At 41.5% G+C, this 19,083-nt stretch overlaps 1 protein-coding gene across 1 annotated transcript in view; it reads left to right on the plus strand.

Annotated features, from left to right (window-relative positions):
- KL (klotho) overlaps positions 1-13,431 on the plus strand; it is a 59,517-nt gene extending 46,086 nt beyond the window's left edge. Inside the window, exons 5-9 of the mRNA XM_012642129.1 lie at positions 5,107-5,617; positions 6,390-6,658; positions 10,617-11,718; positions 12,251-12,730; positions 13,054-13,431. Coding sequence (XP_012497583.1) covers positions 5,107-5,617; positions 6,390-6,658; positions 10,617-11,718; positions 12,251-12,588 — 2,220 coding nt within the window. The 3' untranslated portion in view covers positions 12,589-12,730; positions 13,054-13,431. The remainder of the gene's footprint in view (positions 1-5,106; positions 5,618-6,389; positions 6,659-10,616; positions 11,719-12,250; positions 12,731-13,053) is intronic.
- Positions 13,432-19,083: the final 5,652 nt, after the last annotated feature.

The following is a 19,083-nucleotide window of genomic DNA, read 5'->3' on the forward strand; positions in this document are numbered from 1 at the left end:
CATTCAAAAATTTTTAAATTTCATTTGTTTTACTTTTCAGTTCTAGAATTTTTATTTATTTATTTATTTTGGTTTCTGTTTCTCTGTTGTTATTTCCCATTTGTTCATTATATCTATCTTTTCTTTGAAATCCTTGAATATATTTATGGTAGCTATTTTAAAGTCCTCTGCTAATTCTAAAATCTGGGATATCTTGGCTTCTGTTGATTTCGAATACTTTTTTTTCATAATCAAAAGCTTCATTTTCCTGACTTTGTGTTGTGTTTAGTTATGCCAGGAAGTTAAATTATCAGAAGATCTGCTCAATCTTGGCAAGCTTGGATTTAGTCTTTGTTAGAGCTGGTCTATTCCAGTTTTGTCCTCACTTCTCAAGTAATGACTTTTCTTAGTTTCAGCTGAATGCCTGAGGTGCTCAGCCTTGTTTCTCTACTCTGGCTCCATGGGATTGCAATGTTTCCTAGCCTGGACAACCTTTGGTATTCAGCTCCCAGACCTATGGCAGCTTCTCCTTGCTAAGCCTCACATAATCTTGTCCTGTGCATGTACAACCAAGTACCCTCAGGAAATCTCCAGGCAGACTTCTGGGCCCTTCCTCTGTGCAGCTGCTCCCCAGGATGTTGACTTGCTTTAGCAGTCCTCACCTTTCTTTGACTCCTGCCTTTTTAGTTCAGCAATACTGCTGTGTGTTGCCTGGGCTTCATTTTCTTCACCCATGCCTGGAATATGACCCAGGGCGGGACCGGAAGTGGACATGAGATTCACCATATGCTGTATAAAATTCAGAATATTTTCCTTGACTTCCAAAATTTTGGGGTTACTAGCTGATTGGTAGGAAGGAATTCCAGATTCCTTTTTTTCCCTAGAGTTTTCAGACCTCATATTTCAAAATCCAAGTCAAGGCAAGGAAGGAAGCGAGGAGGGCATCACACACCAGGACGACTTTTACCCCAAATTGGATCATTAGCACATTGTGAGATGATACAGTACTATTCTCAGAGGGCTAATATGTCAAATTCCTTTCAATTCATTATTTTCATGGTATGTACCTTAAAGTTCTGTTTTTTATGATCTTGGAAGTAAAACAGAACCAGGATATCTTATGGGTTTTCCTGCTTTGGCCTTGGAAAATGTTTGCTTCTGTTCCAGACTCTCTGATCAGGGTTTGGCCCCCACCACTCTCATCACTTCTGTTCAGTGGTAGATTTGAGAAATCAAATACTATGAGGCAGTACTTAACTGCCAGCCTTCATTCCTCCATATCTGTTTGTTGAATACTTACTCTGGCCCAGACATCCTGCTAGAATAGAGAGGATAGAGAGACACCCTGAGGATAGAGAGACAAAAGGCCCAATCGATGCCTTTGAAGAACCTAAAATCTAGACACTTAAATAAATGCAATAATATATGCTTATGGTCTTTGATAGAGGTCAGCTATGTAAACACAGAAGGCATACTTAACTAAGGCTGGGGAGACGGAGGATGTCTGGGAAGGCTTCTTGGAGGTGGTACTGTCTAAACTGAGTTTTGAAGTGGGTGTGAGGGTGGGGGATTGGAAATAGGTAAAATATATTAAATACCTCAGAGAGCTACCTCTATAAAAATGTGGAAGCCCAGAGAAACTCAGAAGTTTAAGCAGGGTGCAATGTGCCAGCAACTTGAATTTGAGGCAGAGACTATAGGTCAAGTTTAGGAAGGCAGGGGTCAGTTAGAGCAGGGATTTCTAATAACCAGCAAACAGGGCATGCCATCCAACTGCTTTGAACCATTTTCCTTTTGTGAATTTTAATTTTTTAATCTCTAGAGCAATACATGTTTATGATAAGAAATGAAAAAAATATATAGACAGGGAAAAGGAAGAGAATTATACCACCCACAATCCTGCTATAAACCTTCTTTTAACAAGTTACAAATTCTTCCACATCAAATTTTATTAAACTCTGCTTGCTGTTTTATAACCTGAGTTTTTTTCGTTCACTTAGCATTTTAGAAATATTTTTGCATGCTAATAGATACTCTTTTGCATTATTTATCATGTCTGAATAGTAGCATTTCTTCAGTTATACCATGATGCATTACAACATACATGGTTGTAAATGTATTTGAATATTGGACATTTCAGTTGTTTTCATTGTTTGGCTATTAGAAATAGTATTTAGATGAACATTCTTGCCCATACAGTCAATTATTTCCCTGAGTCCTTGTCAACAGCTTTATTAAATCTCAATCTTAAGACAACAAGCTTACAAAATATACATACCTGAAATAATTAAAAATAAAGACAAGACATTACATAATCATCTTCCTATTCATTAATCATTGCTGGTTGTTGCGACATCCTAAATGGTGACCTTTCCTACACTCTGCCTCATAGTATTTGATTTCTCAAATCTACCATCTGCAAATGGAATGAATTGCATCATGAGGAGGTGATGAAGCAGAGTTGAATTCAATTTAACAGACAGTGGGGGCCTCTGTGTGCCAGGGAGGGGCTGAAGGAACTCTTCAGGGAGCTCAGTCTGGGGAGAGACGTGCCTCATTTTGTGTAGTAAATGGTGTGAAAGAATTATGTCTAAGGTTCTCGGTGCCCAGAGGAAGGACATACAGCTCAGTGTGGCAGGTTGGGTGGGGCTGGGGAGATTTCTTGGCAAAGATGCCATACATGGAATGACCACCATGCTGGGCCACAGCAGGGAGCAAATAACAGATCCAAGAGGGGTTTGGAGTGGGGTGAGTAGTTCAGCCAAATGATATCTAAGATGCTTTCCAATGCTGCAAATTTGTCCTTCTCTAAAATAATCAACTACTTAATAGACTCTTTCACTTACATTATGTCATTTAATCCTGACACCGTCCCTGTGGGAGAATAGTTGTTATTCCCATTTGTACAAAGAAGTAACTGAGGCTCAAACTGGTCATAGACAGAGGAGTTGGGAATCCAAACAGAAGTCTCTTCTACTCCAACCACACCCTAGGTTTTATCATTACATCTCTTCACTGCTATAGGCTGAATTTCTTAGCAGGTGGTGTTTCCTTTCCCTGCAGTGTTCTTCCCTTTTGGTCTGCTTATCCTTTAGGGAGAGAAGGAAGAAACATTTATGGAGACCCTACCAATGTAAACTCTGTGTTCTGAATTTTACATAAATTATCTCATTTAATCCTCAAAACAGCCCAGTGAGAGGCACAGGAAAGTCAGGTTTGCCTGCCCAGGTTAAGTAATGTGGCCAAAGGCACCCAACTGAAAGGTGATGGAGCAGGAACTTTATCTGGCATCAGAGGCTACGTGTGCCCTCCCCTACAGCCCAGGTCATTTATCTTTTCCTTGCTGAACCTCTGCAGAGCCATGCAGAGTCCTCAAGGTTGGAAAAGTGGTCCATGATTATAAACAATTCTATTGCATGACTTCACCTACCTGCGTGGCTCCCGGTCTGGCCTGACCCACTGCTGTCCTTACCCAGCACTTGGATATCTCTGTTAGATTTAGAATGTGACTGTCCATAGGACTCAAATTGGGCCAAATTAGGACCGTGCTATGGTCCTAAACGCCAAGGAATACCTTGAGTACCAGCCAGGACTGCTCCCTCGCTTTTCTGTTTAACTGTTAAACAACAGTATGAGATTGCCTGTCAATGGGGAAGGGAGGGATGGAGGTGGTGGTGAGGAGGGTAGAGGAGCATGGGAGATACCACAAAGCTGGCAGCAGCGGCCACCAGTAAGTCCCTGGTTTCTTGGATCACATGGGCAAATGCCACTATTGATTTGATCAACATTTTATTCTCCATTTTCCTCTCAGCATGCAGATAGCTGTTTCAGGTCATGAAAAAGCACGTTCAGTGAAATGAAACACAGTAGATATACACTAAGAAACTAAAAAGAAATGTTAGCCATAAACTATCTTATTCCGTTGAAATGTTTGGCTGAACTCATAAGAATGTTGATGAGGCTGTTCTTGGATGCCTGTTCTGAAATGCACCACGGGAGGAATGCTGAGGATATACGAAGAGGCTCTTTGGCTCACTGAACAAAAGGGTTTCTTCAGGCCCTGGGAGTGGGATGAAAATTGGCATGATCATCTTGGAGAATAGACAGACTCAAACAGAGAATTAGAATAGAGCTTCCAAAAAGGACATAGTAGGGGAATAAAAGACTAATAAACAACCCTTGTATTTGTAGAAAAATAGGGAGAGTAAATCAAGGAATTCGAAGGTAAAGAGACACTCAATTCAAGTAGGGGAGAAAAAAACCCCTATAATCTTCACTAGTCTTTGTAAATAAAAAAGGAACAAATGAAAATAAGATATCAGAAGTCAGTAAGAATTTATGGGAGTACAAAGTTGGTTTCGTGGACGCCCAGTCCTTTTCATTGCTGTGGGAAACTCCAGCTGAGTCCTGACTGTGGCATGTGAGTTCCTCACAGCTGTTTTAGCTGCTGTTTGTTCTTGGCTTAGACCTGGCAGCCCAGGTCACTGGGGTGGGAAAGCCAGCTCTATCCCTGAGTTCTGGAGCGCAGGCCAAGGCCAGATAGTGGAGTTGGTTTATTAATTTATTGTGCTTGTTCTTCTTATGGAAGAATGAAGATTGTGAGGACACGGGTTAGGATTTTAGCCATAAGAGATGACTATGAAATATTAAGTTGACTCCAACAACTTAAGTCAATTTGAAAACTCCCAGTCTCCAAGGATAAAAAACATAATCCTACTTAGAAATTCCTGGTGTGATCACAGATGAGGGATTGGTTATTTTCACAGAACCCATAAATTAAAAAGTACCTAATCCAAAGTCAATTAAATAGTAAGGTATTATGATAAATACTTATTTCATTAACTTTTCAAAATATGGATAACTACACACTCAACCCAAGAAACTGACATTTTTCCACTGACTGTAAAAAAAACAATGGCAATAACTCTAGTCATGGTAGCTGCTCACTGTGGGGTGACCTACCTTTGATGAAATAATTTATTAGTTCCAGCTGATTTTTACATTGTGGGGTTAGTCATTATGTTAAGCTTGATGAGAAACAGATATAACTAGAGCTGGGGATTCAAATATGTATTGCATTTCTCCTCCCGATCCGAGATAAATTTACTGTGGTTTTTCTCTTCATAGGCTCATGCCAAAATCTGGCATCTCTACAATACTTCTTTCCGTCCCACTCAAGGAGGCCAGGTGTCCATGGCCCTGAGCTCCCACTGGATCCATCCTCGAAGAATGACTGACCACAACATCAAAGAATGTCAGAAATCTCTTGACTTTGTACTTGGCTGGTTTGCCAAACCCATATTTATTGATGGTGACTATCCCGAGAGCATGAAGAATAACCTTTCATCTCTTCTGCCTGCTTTTACTGAATCTGAGAAAAAATTAATCAAGGGAACGGCGGACTTTTTTGCTCTGTCCTTTGGACCCACCTTGAGTTTTCAGCTATTGGACCCTCACATGAAGTTCCGCCAATTAGAATCTCCCAGCCTGAGGCAACTGCTCTCCTGGATTGACTTTGAATACAACCACCCTCCAATATTTATTGTGGAAAATGGCTGGTTTGTCTCAGGGACCACCGAGAGAGATGATGCCAAGTATATGTATTACCTCAAAAAGTTCATAATGGAAACCTTAAAAGGTATGATTGCAGGTGAAATTCTCATTTCCTGCTAAAATCCACTGGAAAACAATCTTTAAGAGTATCTATCATAAACTATGCGAATTTATACTTTTTAATCATAATGTAGAAATCTGTTTTGGCAATAGCAGGAATGCATTCACGTAACACCTTTCTCATTTAGGGCCTTGGGGAACTTAAATTAATTTTTAAAACTCATTTGTAAATGACAAACGGGGTTATAATGTTTGCAATTATTTAACTTTCAGAGCTAACTAATCTAGATTTTCAGATTAAATTGAGAATAAAATGAATCCCAGTATATCTAGCTTTCTATAAGTATTTTTCCAATTCTTATTGTTTGGGCTGAATAAAACACTCTTTAAAGAAAAAAGGATATTCACATTTTCTAGAGAAAATAATAAATTGTTCATGCTTTTAAAGCCTTTATTTATTGTGTTATGCACATTGGTAGGTGCCTAGGCTGGAAAGTGAGACATCGTCCCAGACCTGTGAAGCATAGGTTAGCAGTAAGGAACTGTCCCCTCAAGGTGCTCGGAAATCCAAAATAACCTATTGGAGATAAGCCTATTTATCTGTGAGGATATTTATTGGAGAGTTATTTAGATTTGATTAGAGCCTTTTGTCAATAAGAAAAATCACTGGTTTACCAAACAAGAAGCATTATACATACTTTGTTTCTTTAAGTAGTGAAACCCTCAGGTGCTCTTGCACTGTGAGGCGAGTGCCCAGTGGAGGGTCACGTTGCTCTTGTCCTCTCTCGCCTTTGCAGCCATCAGGCTGGATGGGGTCGATGTCATCGGGTACACGGCCTGGTCCCTCATGGATGGTTTCGAGTGGCACAGAGGTTACAGCATCAGGCGTGGACTCTTCTATGTCGACTTTCTAAGCCAGGATAAGAAGTTGCTGCCGAAGTCTTCAGCCTTGTTCTACCAAAAGCTGATAGAGAAAAATGGCTTCCCTCCTTTACCTGAAAACCAACCCCTAGAAGGGACATTTCCCTGTGACTTTGCTTGGGGAATTGTTGACAACTACATTCAAGTAAGTCAGCTGACAACATCAACCAACAGTCTCCCGAGCCCTGTCACTAGCAAGTGGCGCTTTCTCATTAGGCTGGCAGTCATGGCACATCGTCCGTCCTTAACGAGCTCACTAAGTGCACGATTTGCAACGCTGCACCCTCCTCTCCCCAAATCTTCCGATCTTCGCCTCGCACTTTAAGTTAGATAGATCCAAAGGGAAATATATTAAAAATATGAATAATTAAGATCTGGTAAGAGATAAGTCAGTAAAAAAGATGAAACACTCTTGTGTCAGTACTGCAATTTTCCATCCTTTTAAAAGCAGTTGAGTTTTTCCATAAATAAGATATAGGACAGAACTCTGAAGTGGCTATCAGTGGAGCTGCTAAGATTGAGGCAGGAGCATTAGGCTGAGCCCTCCTGAGGCCTAACTGTGGACCTCGCAAAAACTTGCAGAAATTCCTCGAGAAAGAAAACCCTTGCTCCAAAGATTCCCTGGTTAGAATGTCCTTTTTAACAATAGTTAAGGAAACGGTACAGAAATTATTCAAAATGATCAACCGATATTGATCGAGCATCTATGCTGTAGTGAACCCCGCCCCGGATATTCTCTTTCATTCCCCTAATTTTAAACGGACTTGTTTTCCAGAGTTTGATTGAATAGCTTAGTAAGCACTTGTTGGATGTCTAGTGCTACAGAGCCCGGTGTTCGTGGCCGGGGTAGCTCGGTTAAGGGGGGAGCGGGCAAGGGCGCACTGAGATGGGAGGCTGACCCCTGCTTTCATAGGAGAAAGGGAGTCTGTTGAGAGCAAATGATGGAGACGAGATGGAGAGACGGGACATGGTGGTAAGTACACGAGGCGGGGAGGGGATGCCGCTGAATAGTCTGAATGTGAAAATACCAGTATCCATCAACAAGCAGCTTTAGCATGTTGGGTTCTTGAAGCCAATTCATTGTTTCTACAGTTCGCAACATTGAAAGAAGTATTTGGAAGAACGCTTGGATCTGAGGAAAGGCCTTCTATTTGAAACGGGTTGTTTTCTTGTACATATAAAATTGAGATCTTTTATTTATAAGGAAATTAATCAACTCTACCCTTAATACTTTTCTTGCTGGTTTGGATTATTCTTATGCCTTTTTCAGACCATCCAGGTCATTTTAGAGGCAGCCTTGGACTTAAATCCCCTCCTTACATGTGAGCAACTGAGGACTGCCGTGTTAGCAAGGGTGTCCGAGCGCAGGAGAAAGCCTCTGTAGCTCCATCCTGCTCAGCGCGGGGTTTCCCCTGCTCCATCTTGCTCCTTCTCGCCCAGACCTCTGCGGTTTGGAATCTCTTTATCCTAACTTCTCTCCTCAAAGTGGGAGCCACGATGGGGTTCAGGCAGGATCTGAGGTGGCAGAAGGTGAGGGAGGGAGGCAAGAAGGAAGGAAGAACACTCCTGCAGGTTTTGCTTTCTCTTCCTGTTAATTGGGGCTGGCGGTGGACGGTTGGTCCTTGGTCCTTATTCTATCTCTTCACCTTCTGCCCATTCCCTGCTGGACGTTGTGCCTTGCCAGTGAGGGGCTCATGCCCTGCCCTGATCTATGACAGCAGCCTGAGTCTGGCAGTTCAGCCCTCTGTGTGTGGAGAAGCTCACAGCCAGCGTCTCTGTGCAGACAGTGGGAAGGAACACAGGCAAGAGAGGGGTATTGGAGGGCTGTGTGCTGGCTCTGAGAACTGGGAGCGAGGAAGTGTTAAGAGTACATTCTATTTCCTCGAGGGAGAAGCAAGTGTGGCAGTGAATAGGGAGGGAGATGGGGAGAGAATTCATTGTCCTACACCCTAGAAGCAATTGCTTTGGAATCTGATCTAAGGCCAGCCACTCAGCAGCCCAGGACCACCTCTCTCAGGTCACCCTCTCAGGTCATCAGCTCAGAGTCCCCACCCCTCCACCTGGCAGACTGCCTCAGTCCCCTCCTGGGCAGAGGCCCCAAAACACAAAATTAAGTCCCTCTAACCCACAGCAGACGTGAACTTCTCTGGAAGCTCTCTGGTGGGGGAAAGGCTGCGATTGCTATTTTCTACTTCTGGTTTTCACCTTGGGTTTTGTATGACGCTGGCAGCGCCCTTCCCAAGCTAGCTTCCTGATTGGCATAGTAAAAGTAAGTTCTTGGTTATGTCAGTTCTGAGGTGCGTGGGTCTTCCTTCACAAGCAGTACTCTATGCTTTTAAGATGTTATATTAAAGTCCCGAAAAGTTATTTTTAAGTCACCGAAATTCATCTTTTCCCTCCTGGCTGGTATTTCAAACTCAATATTTGAGGCATGCATTTCACCTGAACACCTTTAAAAATAACTTCCCATTAAGCACACATCCTGTCTGAAGTCTGGCCTTAGGACCGTTCACATAGACTGTCACTTTACTGGGACCCAATTTCCCAGCTGACAGGTTTGTTTTCCCATAACCCCTAATGCTGACAGTTAATATAAATACAGAACATGCTACATAGTGAGGATATAGAGCTTCTTTAACATTGGTCCCTGTTAGGAGAAAGTTTCTTCCATAACATACTAAATACATGCTTTATGCCCATTCCTTCTGAAAGGTCCACCTTTATTATTTCATTTTTTAGTAAAAACTAAGTTAACGAATTAATGGAGGTTAGGTTCTAATTCTGCCTAAACACTCACTTCTAAATGTCCTGCATTTTTAAGAAACAGATTCCTGCCCCCCCCCACCCCCCGCAGAAATTATACCTAGTCTCTCACATTTGTTTTCAGATGGGTTGAATAAAAGCTGTCGTTTTGGAACAATTATGGTAAAAAAGTCACGAATTTTGTCAGCTCAAAATAATCCAAACAATTTCTTCAAGCTCTGAACACTTACTTCAAACAAGCATGCAAATATTTTCTCTTGTGAAGCTGAGGAAACAAGATTTGTGGGTGCATCACAGTGGAAAAACACTTCTGATAGCATTAGGGGGAATGCATGCGTGGGCGTTCTACAAGGGACAATTCTCCAGAAAAAGCAATTTCCCTCTGACACGCTGTTTTTTTATTACTTTCCTTTATAAACACAGCACTTACCCCCCCAGAGAAATAGCAGTGCATTTGCGACAGGCCTGTAAAATGCAAAAAAAACCCTGTTACAGCTTCTCACCCCCATGGCTTACACGTGGAGGGAGAATTTTGTCATTCTGATTTTATAATTTGCCCACTTTTCCTAAATACCCATTTTCATTTTGAAGGCTTTTATATCATATGATAGAGAACTATTGTTATCATCATTGTTACAGAAAAATAATTTAGGAAATATAAAAAGTATGTAAAAAAATCCCACTAGGCGTAGATGACAAAGTTGTTCTTTATTCCAACATTCTTTCTCAGACTTTCTACTGTCAGTCAGAAATAATTTGTTAAGTTCTGTCATTGACCCTAAAGCCAAAAAAAGGCAAGGGTTTTGTTTATTTGGCACTTCCTCTACCTAGAGAAAACCTCAATTTAGAATCTGATGTTAAGTATAATTTAATTATAAACATTGTTTTATTTTCTGACTCTAACTCAGATTTCAAGATTTTTCTGTTTTTGTCTAGATTTTTTTTTTTTTTAATTTGAAAGTCTCATACCATTAGTGAGTTCTTATATTAAAAGAAAAACATCCAAAAATCCTCTGCTTGCTTAATCCAGACTACGGGTGCACGAGAATCATCAGCGCTCATCACCTGAAGTGACCAAACAAATACAGATTTTTCTTTTTTACCTTAAAGCAACAGTTGAAGATTTAGAGAGAAGCTTGTGTAAAACAAATGTGTATGCAACAAAAGTAGAATGTCTTCTTCCTAAGGAACTTACAATTCATGAAAAATAGTTTAAATTCTCAGCTAGGAAGGTTCCTATGTTTGTTCGCCTTGTTTGCTAGTTTTGTTGAAATAATTACATTGAGTTACTTCTTCAGAACTGTCCAGGTGACGCTAATGTTTACGCCACCCCTTTGCAGGTGGACACCACTCTGTCTCAGTTTACCGACACGAATGTTTACCTGTGGGACGTACACCACAGTAAGAGGCTTATTAAAGTGGACGGGGCGGTGACCAAGAGGAGGAAATCCTACTGTGTTGACTTCGCTGCCATCCGGCCCCAGATCGCCTTACTGCAGGACACGCACGTCACGCATTTTCACTTCTCCCTGGACTGGGCCCTCATCCTCCCGCTGGGCAACCAGTCGCAGGTGAACCGCACGGTGCTGCGCTTCTACCGCTGCGTGGTCAGCGAGCTCGTCCGCGCCAACATCACCCCGGTGGTGGCGCTGTGGCAGCCCGCGGCCCCGCACCAGGGACTGCCGCCCCCGCTGGCCAGGCAGGGCGCCTGGGAGAACCCGCGCACCGCCCTGGCGTTCGCAGACTACGCCAGGCTGTGCTTCGAAGAGCTCGGCCGCCACGTCCGGTTTTGGATCACGATGAACGAGCCGTACACGCGGAACATGACCTACAGCGCCGGCCACAACCTCCTGAAGGCCCACGCCTTGGCCTGGCGCCTGTACGACGAGAGGTTCAGGCACGCGCAGAAAGGCGAGATATCCATAGCCCTGCAGGCCGACTGGATAGAGCCCGCCTGCCCTTTCTCCCAAAAGGACAAAGAAGTGGCGGAGAGAGTGTTGGAATTTGACATCGGCTGGCTGGCCGAGCCCATTTTCGGCTCCGGAGACTACCCGCGTGTGATGAGGGCCTGGCTGAGCCAGAGAAACAATTTCCTGCTGCCTTATTTCACCGAAGACGAAAAAAAGCTAATCCGGGGCACTTTTGACTTCTTGGCTTTCAGCCATTACACCACCATCCTTGTGGACTGGGAAAAAGAAGACCCAGTGAAATACAATGATTACCTAGAAGTGCAAGAGATGACCGACATCACCTGGCTCAACTCTCCCAGCCAGGTGGCGGTAGTGCCCTGGGGGTTACGCAAAGTGCTGAACTGGCTCAAGTTCAAATACGGGGACCTCCCCATGTACATCATATCCAGCGGCATTGACGACAGTCTCCATGTGGAGCAAGACCAGCTGAGGATGTATTATATACAGAATTACGTAAACGAAGCTCTGAAAGGTAAGGAGCCCCTGAATCAGCAACCTCTTGAAGGTTATGTCACCAGAGGGCGCGATACCCGATCAAACTCTGATTAAACTCTCCCACAGAAACACACACTGTCACCCTCAGAACCAAGTCCTATCCATTCCGTGCCACACTGAAACAGTCTGAGAGATAGCTAGTATTTTTCCTGGTGATTAAGCCGTTTAGCTAGAAGTGGAAGACCGGAGCTCTCTAGCACCTGCTCTGGATCTACAAAAGCGTGACTCTCCCGTCTTCCATCTCTGCTTCACGTACATAAAGATTTAACACAAGTGCATCACAGTAGGTTTAATAATGTAAAACCAGCTGTTGAATGGAGCTCAGCATTGGTCTTGATATTTGCCTATTTGTCTCTGAAAAAAGAAGCCTTTTCTGATTAGATCTAATTGAGCCTGAAGTTTTATTAAATGGTATTGAAAATTTCCCAGATGCACAAAGGTTATGTAAAAGTGGTGTGTTGTGTGCCAACTATTTTAATAACTACTCCCCTGCCCTTTTGTTTTTCCAGCCTCCATACTGGATGGCATCAATGTTTGTGGATACTTTGTTTATTCGTTTAATGATCGCACAGCTCCGAAGTTTGGCCTCTATCGTTACGCGGCAAATCAGTTTGAGCCCAAACCGTCCGTGAAACATTATAGGACAATTATTGACAACAATGGTTTCCCGGGCCTCAAATCTCAGGGAAGATTTTGTCCAGAAGAATTCACCGTGTGTACTGAGTGTGGCTTTTTTCACACCCGGAAGTCTTTACTGGCTTTCATAGCTTTTCTATTTTTTGCTTTTATTATTTCTCTTTCTCTTATTTTTTACTACTCAAAGAAAGGCAGAAGAAGTTACAAATAGTTCTGAACATTTTCCTATTCATTTGTTTTGAAATAATTATGCGCACATATCAGCCGTTAACCATTTGCACCTTTCAGTGTTGTAAAACTATGAATTTCACACATCTGACTTTTAGACAACTTTTTTTTGTGGCTTATGACAGGTTTTTGTTGTTGTTGTTGTTGTTGTTGTTGTTGTTGTTAGAGGCGAGGTCTCTCTCTGTCACCCAGGCTGGAGTGCAGTGGTGTGATCACAGCTCATTGCAGCCCTGAACTCCTGGGCTCAAGTGATCCTCCTGCCTCAGCCTCCTGAGTAGCTGGGACTACAGGTGCAAGCTGCTATGCCAATTTTTTAATTCTTTGTGCAAAGGAGGTCTCGCTATGTTTCCCAGGCTGATCTCAAACTCTTGGCCTCAAGGGATCCTTCTGCCTCGGCCTCCCAAAATGTTGGAATTACAGGCGTGAGCCTCTGTGCTTAGAATAACAGAGGTTTTGAAATGGGCAGAGGTGATTGTAAAATATTGAATAATGTGAATAGTGCCTGAATTTGTTCTCTTTTTGGGTATTAAAATCTGACAGGTACCATAATTTCTGTAACACATGCTGCAATGAAAGGATAAAAAGTGGTAACCATACCAATGCCATATTTGCCCAGAAATTTGAATGACAAGATTAGGAATAGTTTCATGTGCACCCATTCCTAAATTTAATGTTTTTCTTGAAGTAGTAATTGCAAGCGTTAGAATAAAAAGTTAAGTCCCAAATAACCATCTTTCAACTCCCATGACACTGCCTAAGGGCCACACCTCTGTTGAATCAAGTTTCCCATGAAAAAGAAGATGGCAGAATATAGGAAAGATGACAGAGGGCCCTAGGCTGGAATGTTCCTTTTAAAAGCAGTGTTTCTATCCAATACTGCTAACGTTAATTTACATATCTGGTGAATGATATACTTAGAGAGCAAATTATGGAAATTTATACTTTGTATGACTTTTGAGGCTCTCTCTAAACCCTGGGTTCTTGAGGGCTTTGTCTCACTGACATCCTGTTGAGGGCCTTGTGTGGGAGACTTTTGTTAAATGTTTGCGGAAAAATAAACATGAATCCTGAGATGCTGGACTCTTCAGGAAGCATATAGAGCAATTGTGAAATGCAGCCTACTGAAGTGGCTGTAGGTGTTGGAAAAGAGGAAAAATTGCTTATTATGAGCAATATTATGATTAATTTGATTATACACCCTTTTATTTTTGAGCAGACCTTGGAATGAATGAAATGACCTTTCCTGAGAGAATAAGGATGAAATAATAACTCGTTCAATGAAGAGTGACAGCACTTTCATTCTTTCTTTAGATGTGCTGTAATTTCTTTGAATTGGTAGTTTTAAAAACTACTAATAGATGCAAAAGCAAACAGGTCTGAATTACACTGGAAGCTTTGTTTTTGTGATCTCCGAGGTCCATTTTATGTTTCTGCTGCTATTTCTGTGGAAGTCGCTTTGAACTAGTTTTGCTTTGAACTTTTATACTGAATCATGCTACTGATTTTTAGAAAGGGCTAATTAGGTCTTATCCTTTAATGCCCCTTAAATAAGTCTTGCTGGTTTTCAGACAGGGAAGTCTCTCTGTTACACTGGAGTTGTTTTATAGATAAGTCAATATTATATCAGGCAAGATAAACCAGTGTCATAACAGGCATAAGTAACCTCGTTGACACAGGGTCATAGTGTATCATAAAATGCTGTACTGTATCATATATCATCGTTAGAGATGGTATGATTTTTTCATGAAAGATAAGCTTTTGGTGATATTCTTTTTAAAATTGGACTTATTAAAATGGACACTAGAGAATCAATAGTTTATTTTATGTGTATATTTTTTTCTCATTACAAGAGTAATATATGTTCATTGTAAAAAGTTTAAAAACACAGAAACTATATGTAAAGAAAGATTAAAAATTATCTATAATCTCATAACCCAGAAATAGCCATTATTAGCATTTCCTTTGTATTTTATTTTACAGAGTCAGATAATATCGTACATAATATATTAATTTTTATCGTGCAACTTTCCTTTGTCATTAATCTTCAAAAGCATGATTTTTAATAGTTGTAGAGTATTCTACCATATGATTATATCACAATTTATTTAACCATTCTTATTTGTTAGACTAGTTTCTTATTAATTACTGTTAAATAATGAATATTGTTTAAAAATAATTTTCTTGCTACAGTATTTACTTTCATTTCATTGAGTATAAGAGAAGTAATTCTGCTCCTTGGAAAAGTATTATAATAAATCTGCCTGCAACTTTGCCTTCTTTCATAGTGATATGAGTAATTGCTAGCTAATTTTTAAAATAAAAAAAAAATTGAGTTGACTAAGCCATGCAAAATATGGTGGGAGCAGTGAAGAGATGAGTGTGACTGCAAGCAGCGTGAACTGCCAGGCTAGAAGGTGGCAGGGGCCGGGAGGGGTCCCCGCTAGTCCCCCTGCTAAGCAGAGAGAGAATTTCAGACCCTGAGACAGCAAGACAGAAGAAGAGCTGAAAGGAACAAAACAGAGCGCCAGAGTACCCAAGAGAAGTGACATCTTGAAACCACTCAACTACGTGATAATGAGAGCTTCATGCTAACTTTCAGTCCTGGTGGACCTTTGGAGGCGGCGGCTCACCAGATGAAGGAAAGGAGAGAGGGGCCCCTCAGATCCGTCCTGGGAATGTGCCAGGCAGATGGGGAGGACCTGGAAATAGGGACCTTCTGTCCAGTGATGTGGAGCACTTCTCAGAGTACTTGGTAAAACTAAAAAAAAAAAAACCAAAAACCAAAACCCACAAAAAACCAAATCCCCACATTTACCTAATAATACTAAATTATTTTCTTGGATTCAAATTTTACAAATGTTGGATTGGTAGAGTCCTGAAGATAATTTGACAGAAGATATTTCTGTATCAGTTTGCTGTACCATCTGTTCTTTCGACACAATCTAATGACACAGACACAAACATTGAAATTTGTATTTACTTGTTATTTAGTTGGTAAATAATTGAAGGCTCATTAATTAATTTTTATGTGATTCAAAAATCTTTGGTAGAATTTCTGATTTTAGTATAATCTTTCAGTATGTTTATTTTATGGTAAAACTAATGTCGAATGACCTTATTTGTCTCGTAGCAAGTATTTTCCACTGAAACATTGCTTCTCGGGAAATTGCTAGCATAGGCTGACCTTTTTTCTGTTTAAAATCTAAATTGATCAGTTTGTAAAATTTGGTTTCCTTTCAATATTTTAGCAGTTATTGTCTAATTATGGCCTTGAGCATGTATGTTGCCTAAAGCATGTCAGCTTGTTTTGATCTCCAACTGCACGTGAGTCAAATTTTTGGCTAATTTATATCCAGGTTATTAGATGGCAAGTTTTTATGTTTCAAAGCCATGGCATTGCATTTAAGATAGGAACGTTTATAGCCGTTTTGTTTTTTCCTTTAAATTATGGCACCATGAGTCTTTGGTAAACAGCCCCAAGGCTTCAAAGTACAACATTTCAATCGACAGGGGGCAGTAGTGGTAAGTAGAGAGGAGCAAAACAAAGATATAATTAGAGAAAGGTTGACGGGTCAGGTGGAAATAGTCAATAAGTAAAAGACAAGATGAAAATGAATCAGTCTGTATTCCATTAGAACCTCAGGGCTATGAGGAAGAGTGTGGTCAAGAGCAGATCCAGTGGGTGCAAGAAGGCGAGGAGGATCACAGGCAGTTGAGGCAGAAACTGGGATGTCAGAACCCACGAGCTTAGAGGTGAAGCATTTCCGGTTTGCATCAGGAAGACGGTGTCGAAGGAGAGGTGGTGCCGTGGGAGGTGGCGACGGGCAGGAGAGTGTCCATCTCGGGTGCTGGGAAGGACACGTGCAAGGACGCCACACAGGATGGTTTCCGGGCTTGTGAGGGTGGGCATTCAAGTGCATCCAGAAAGCCAAACATGCTCTGGTGAGAGAGGGGAGCAGGTGAATGGAAAGGGCTGGGCAAGGATTATGCCACGTCCCAAGCCTGGAACCCCAGCCCTCAGCTTTTGGAAGGAGTGGGCTCTTACATAGTGGAGGCAGCCCCAAACCAGAGAATGATCTTCCATTTTCTAGTTCTACTTGCAAATTTGCTTTATAACCTGGAGCAAGTAGCTAACCCACTGGGCCTCGTTGTGCTTGTCTATAAAAAGAGGAAGTTAATCAAGACCAGTGGGTTTCAACCTTGGTTACACATTGGAATCACCTGGGAGCTTTTAAAAATTCCCCAGACCAATTAAGTCAGCTGGGGGGAATCCTGCTCCCAGCTGAAATTGAGGAGCAGCGCTGCAATCGGAGCTCTCTGCAGCAACTTCAATGCCTATACGAATCACCTGGGGATCTTGGCCAAATGCTGATTCTGATTCTGCAGGACTGGGGCGGGCCCAAGATCTTGCATTTCTAACAACCTCCCCGGGATGCTGTTGTTCTGTGAACCACACATTGAGTAGCAAGGGGCTAAGGGTCCCCTGTGTGGCTGATTGAGGGATAGTTTGTTCTAATGGGGGGAATAAGGAACAGAGAGATAAGAACTACTAGTCTGTTTTTGTTGGAATGGTAGAAGGGGCTAGAATGGAACAGGCAGCAAACAGGTGCCAATTTAAGGCTGTCACGATCAAAACCTTAAAACACAATGTTCTAATAATAAGCAAATTCTCATCTTTAAGTGTATAATCATTTTTTGAAACAGAACTTTTAGGTCCAGACAACTATACTTTTTAAAATTAAACAGACTTCCAAATCTAAATGACTATACATTTTAAAATTTAAAAATAATTTTAATATAAAAAATGAAAAAAAGACAAAATTATCTGCTTTTTCCCTTCTCCTTATTTTTAACATATTAGAAGAATAAGAGCTTATGCTACAAACACGCTGTATGCTCAAACATCTTCTGGTGACCTATGTTCAACATGAGAGGATAAAAGTAGAATGAAAAATAGCAGATCCAGATTATAACTAAATAAAATTATGTGTCTATTTACTGATAGACAAGATATAAATTATGAGACATAAAAGTTTTAAATGCATTGGAACGTTTTTTCATCTAAAGAATATATTTTAAAATTTTACGTGTTGAATGAAGACAAAATGAAGCCAATCTTGAAAGAAAGAGGTTTGGCTGGGTTGGGCAGCTTGAAGTCTGAAAAAAATAACGTATTTCTGGAACAAACTCTTCTGAGCCTGTCACAGATCTGCCCTTTCCCACCTGGAGGGGTCATGAGACCGGGGTTTAATTTCCACTCCTTTTCTCTGTTTGGGGCACCCATCTGTAATGCACCCATATCCGAGGGTTACTGGGATACTTAAGTGTGTTAATGTCAAATGGGAAAGTATTTTGTAAATGTCAAAGCATTGTCCACATGTAAGTTACTGTTATTATCTGGATTTCTCTCACTGAGTCCATTCCTGGGGCCTCTAAAGAGACAGAGAAAAAGGAGGAAGAGTCAATAAAATGCTGTTGTGCTTATGAAGCAAAGTGTGGGGCTCTTGCCAACCCAACTGCGCTACAATTGCAGGATACAATCTCCTTTGCCTCGGTTGTCTCTGCAGCTCTGGCCAGTGAAGCCCCAATCTACAGTGTGCCAGGTCAGGCCCCTCACTGTTCACCACTGCTCCCACGATGCCCACTGGATCTAGTTTTCTTCAACATAAACCGAAAAGCCGGGGCCATATCTTCATCACCATCGTGATTTTGTTAAAGCAAAGTGGAAACAGTACACGTTTGATGCATACCAAGAGGACTTGCACTGCTACTTTTCAGAGCCTGTAAGAATATTGTGTTCACCAAGGAATTTATACTTTTATTCAAAATGTTTTGGACTATGAGCGACAAGTGAATTCTACTTCTGGATACAGGTTTCACAATGGCAATGTCATAATAAAACTGCTTTGCAAACAGTGTGAATTGTTCAGTGTGCTCGTGGTGGGTGTTGCTTGTTGGATGTCTATCCAGCCTGCAACCAGATGTGTCTGAAAGGGAATATTTATTGTCTTTCTCTTCTAATTAGCTCTTCTTTCTGTTTCTCAATTCCCCCCGACTCCCAATCAACCCTTGGAGACATTCAGGCATGACATTCTGTGGATTCTTTTCATCTGATATTTTTGTCCTCTTTGGACCCTTTGCTTAGGGGAACTTTTCCAATAATCCCTAACTGGTTTTCTCATTTATGTTCTTCCTGCACATCATGCGTCACTTTGATTAGGTCACTTCTTTCTTCAAACGCTTTTAACGAGTGTCCTTGCTTCCTGCCATCAGCTGGCATCTGCTCTCAAGCCTTCCTTCTCCTGTCCTCTGGCCTGGACATCTCAAACCGCGCTGAACATTAGAATTAGCACCTGCCACCTCCCATGGACACCGGCATGATTGTTTAATCTCTTCTATTAGATTATAAAGTGCTCTAAGGCAGGGACCTCATTTGTCTTGTTATTTCCCAGGACACATTAATTGCCTAATAAACATT

Source organism: Propithecus coquereli, unplaced genomic scaffold, assembly GCF_000956105.1.
Source record: "Propithecus coquereli isolate 6110/MARCELLA unplaced genomic scaffold, Pcoq_1.0 Scaffold175, whole genome shotgun sequence".
Lineage (NCBI taxonomy): Eukaryota > Metazoa > Chordata > Mammalia > Primates > Indriidae > Propithecus > Propithecus coquereli.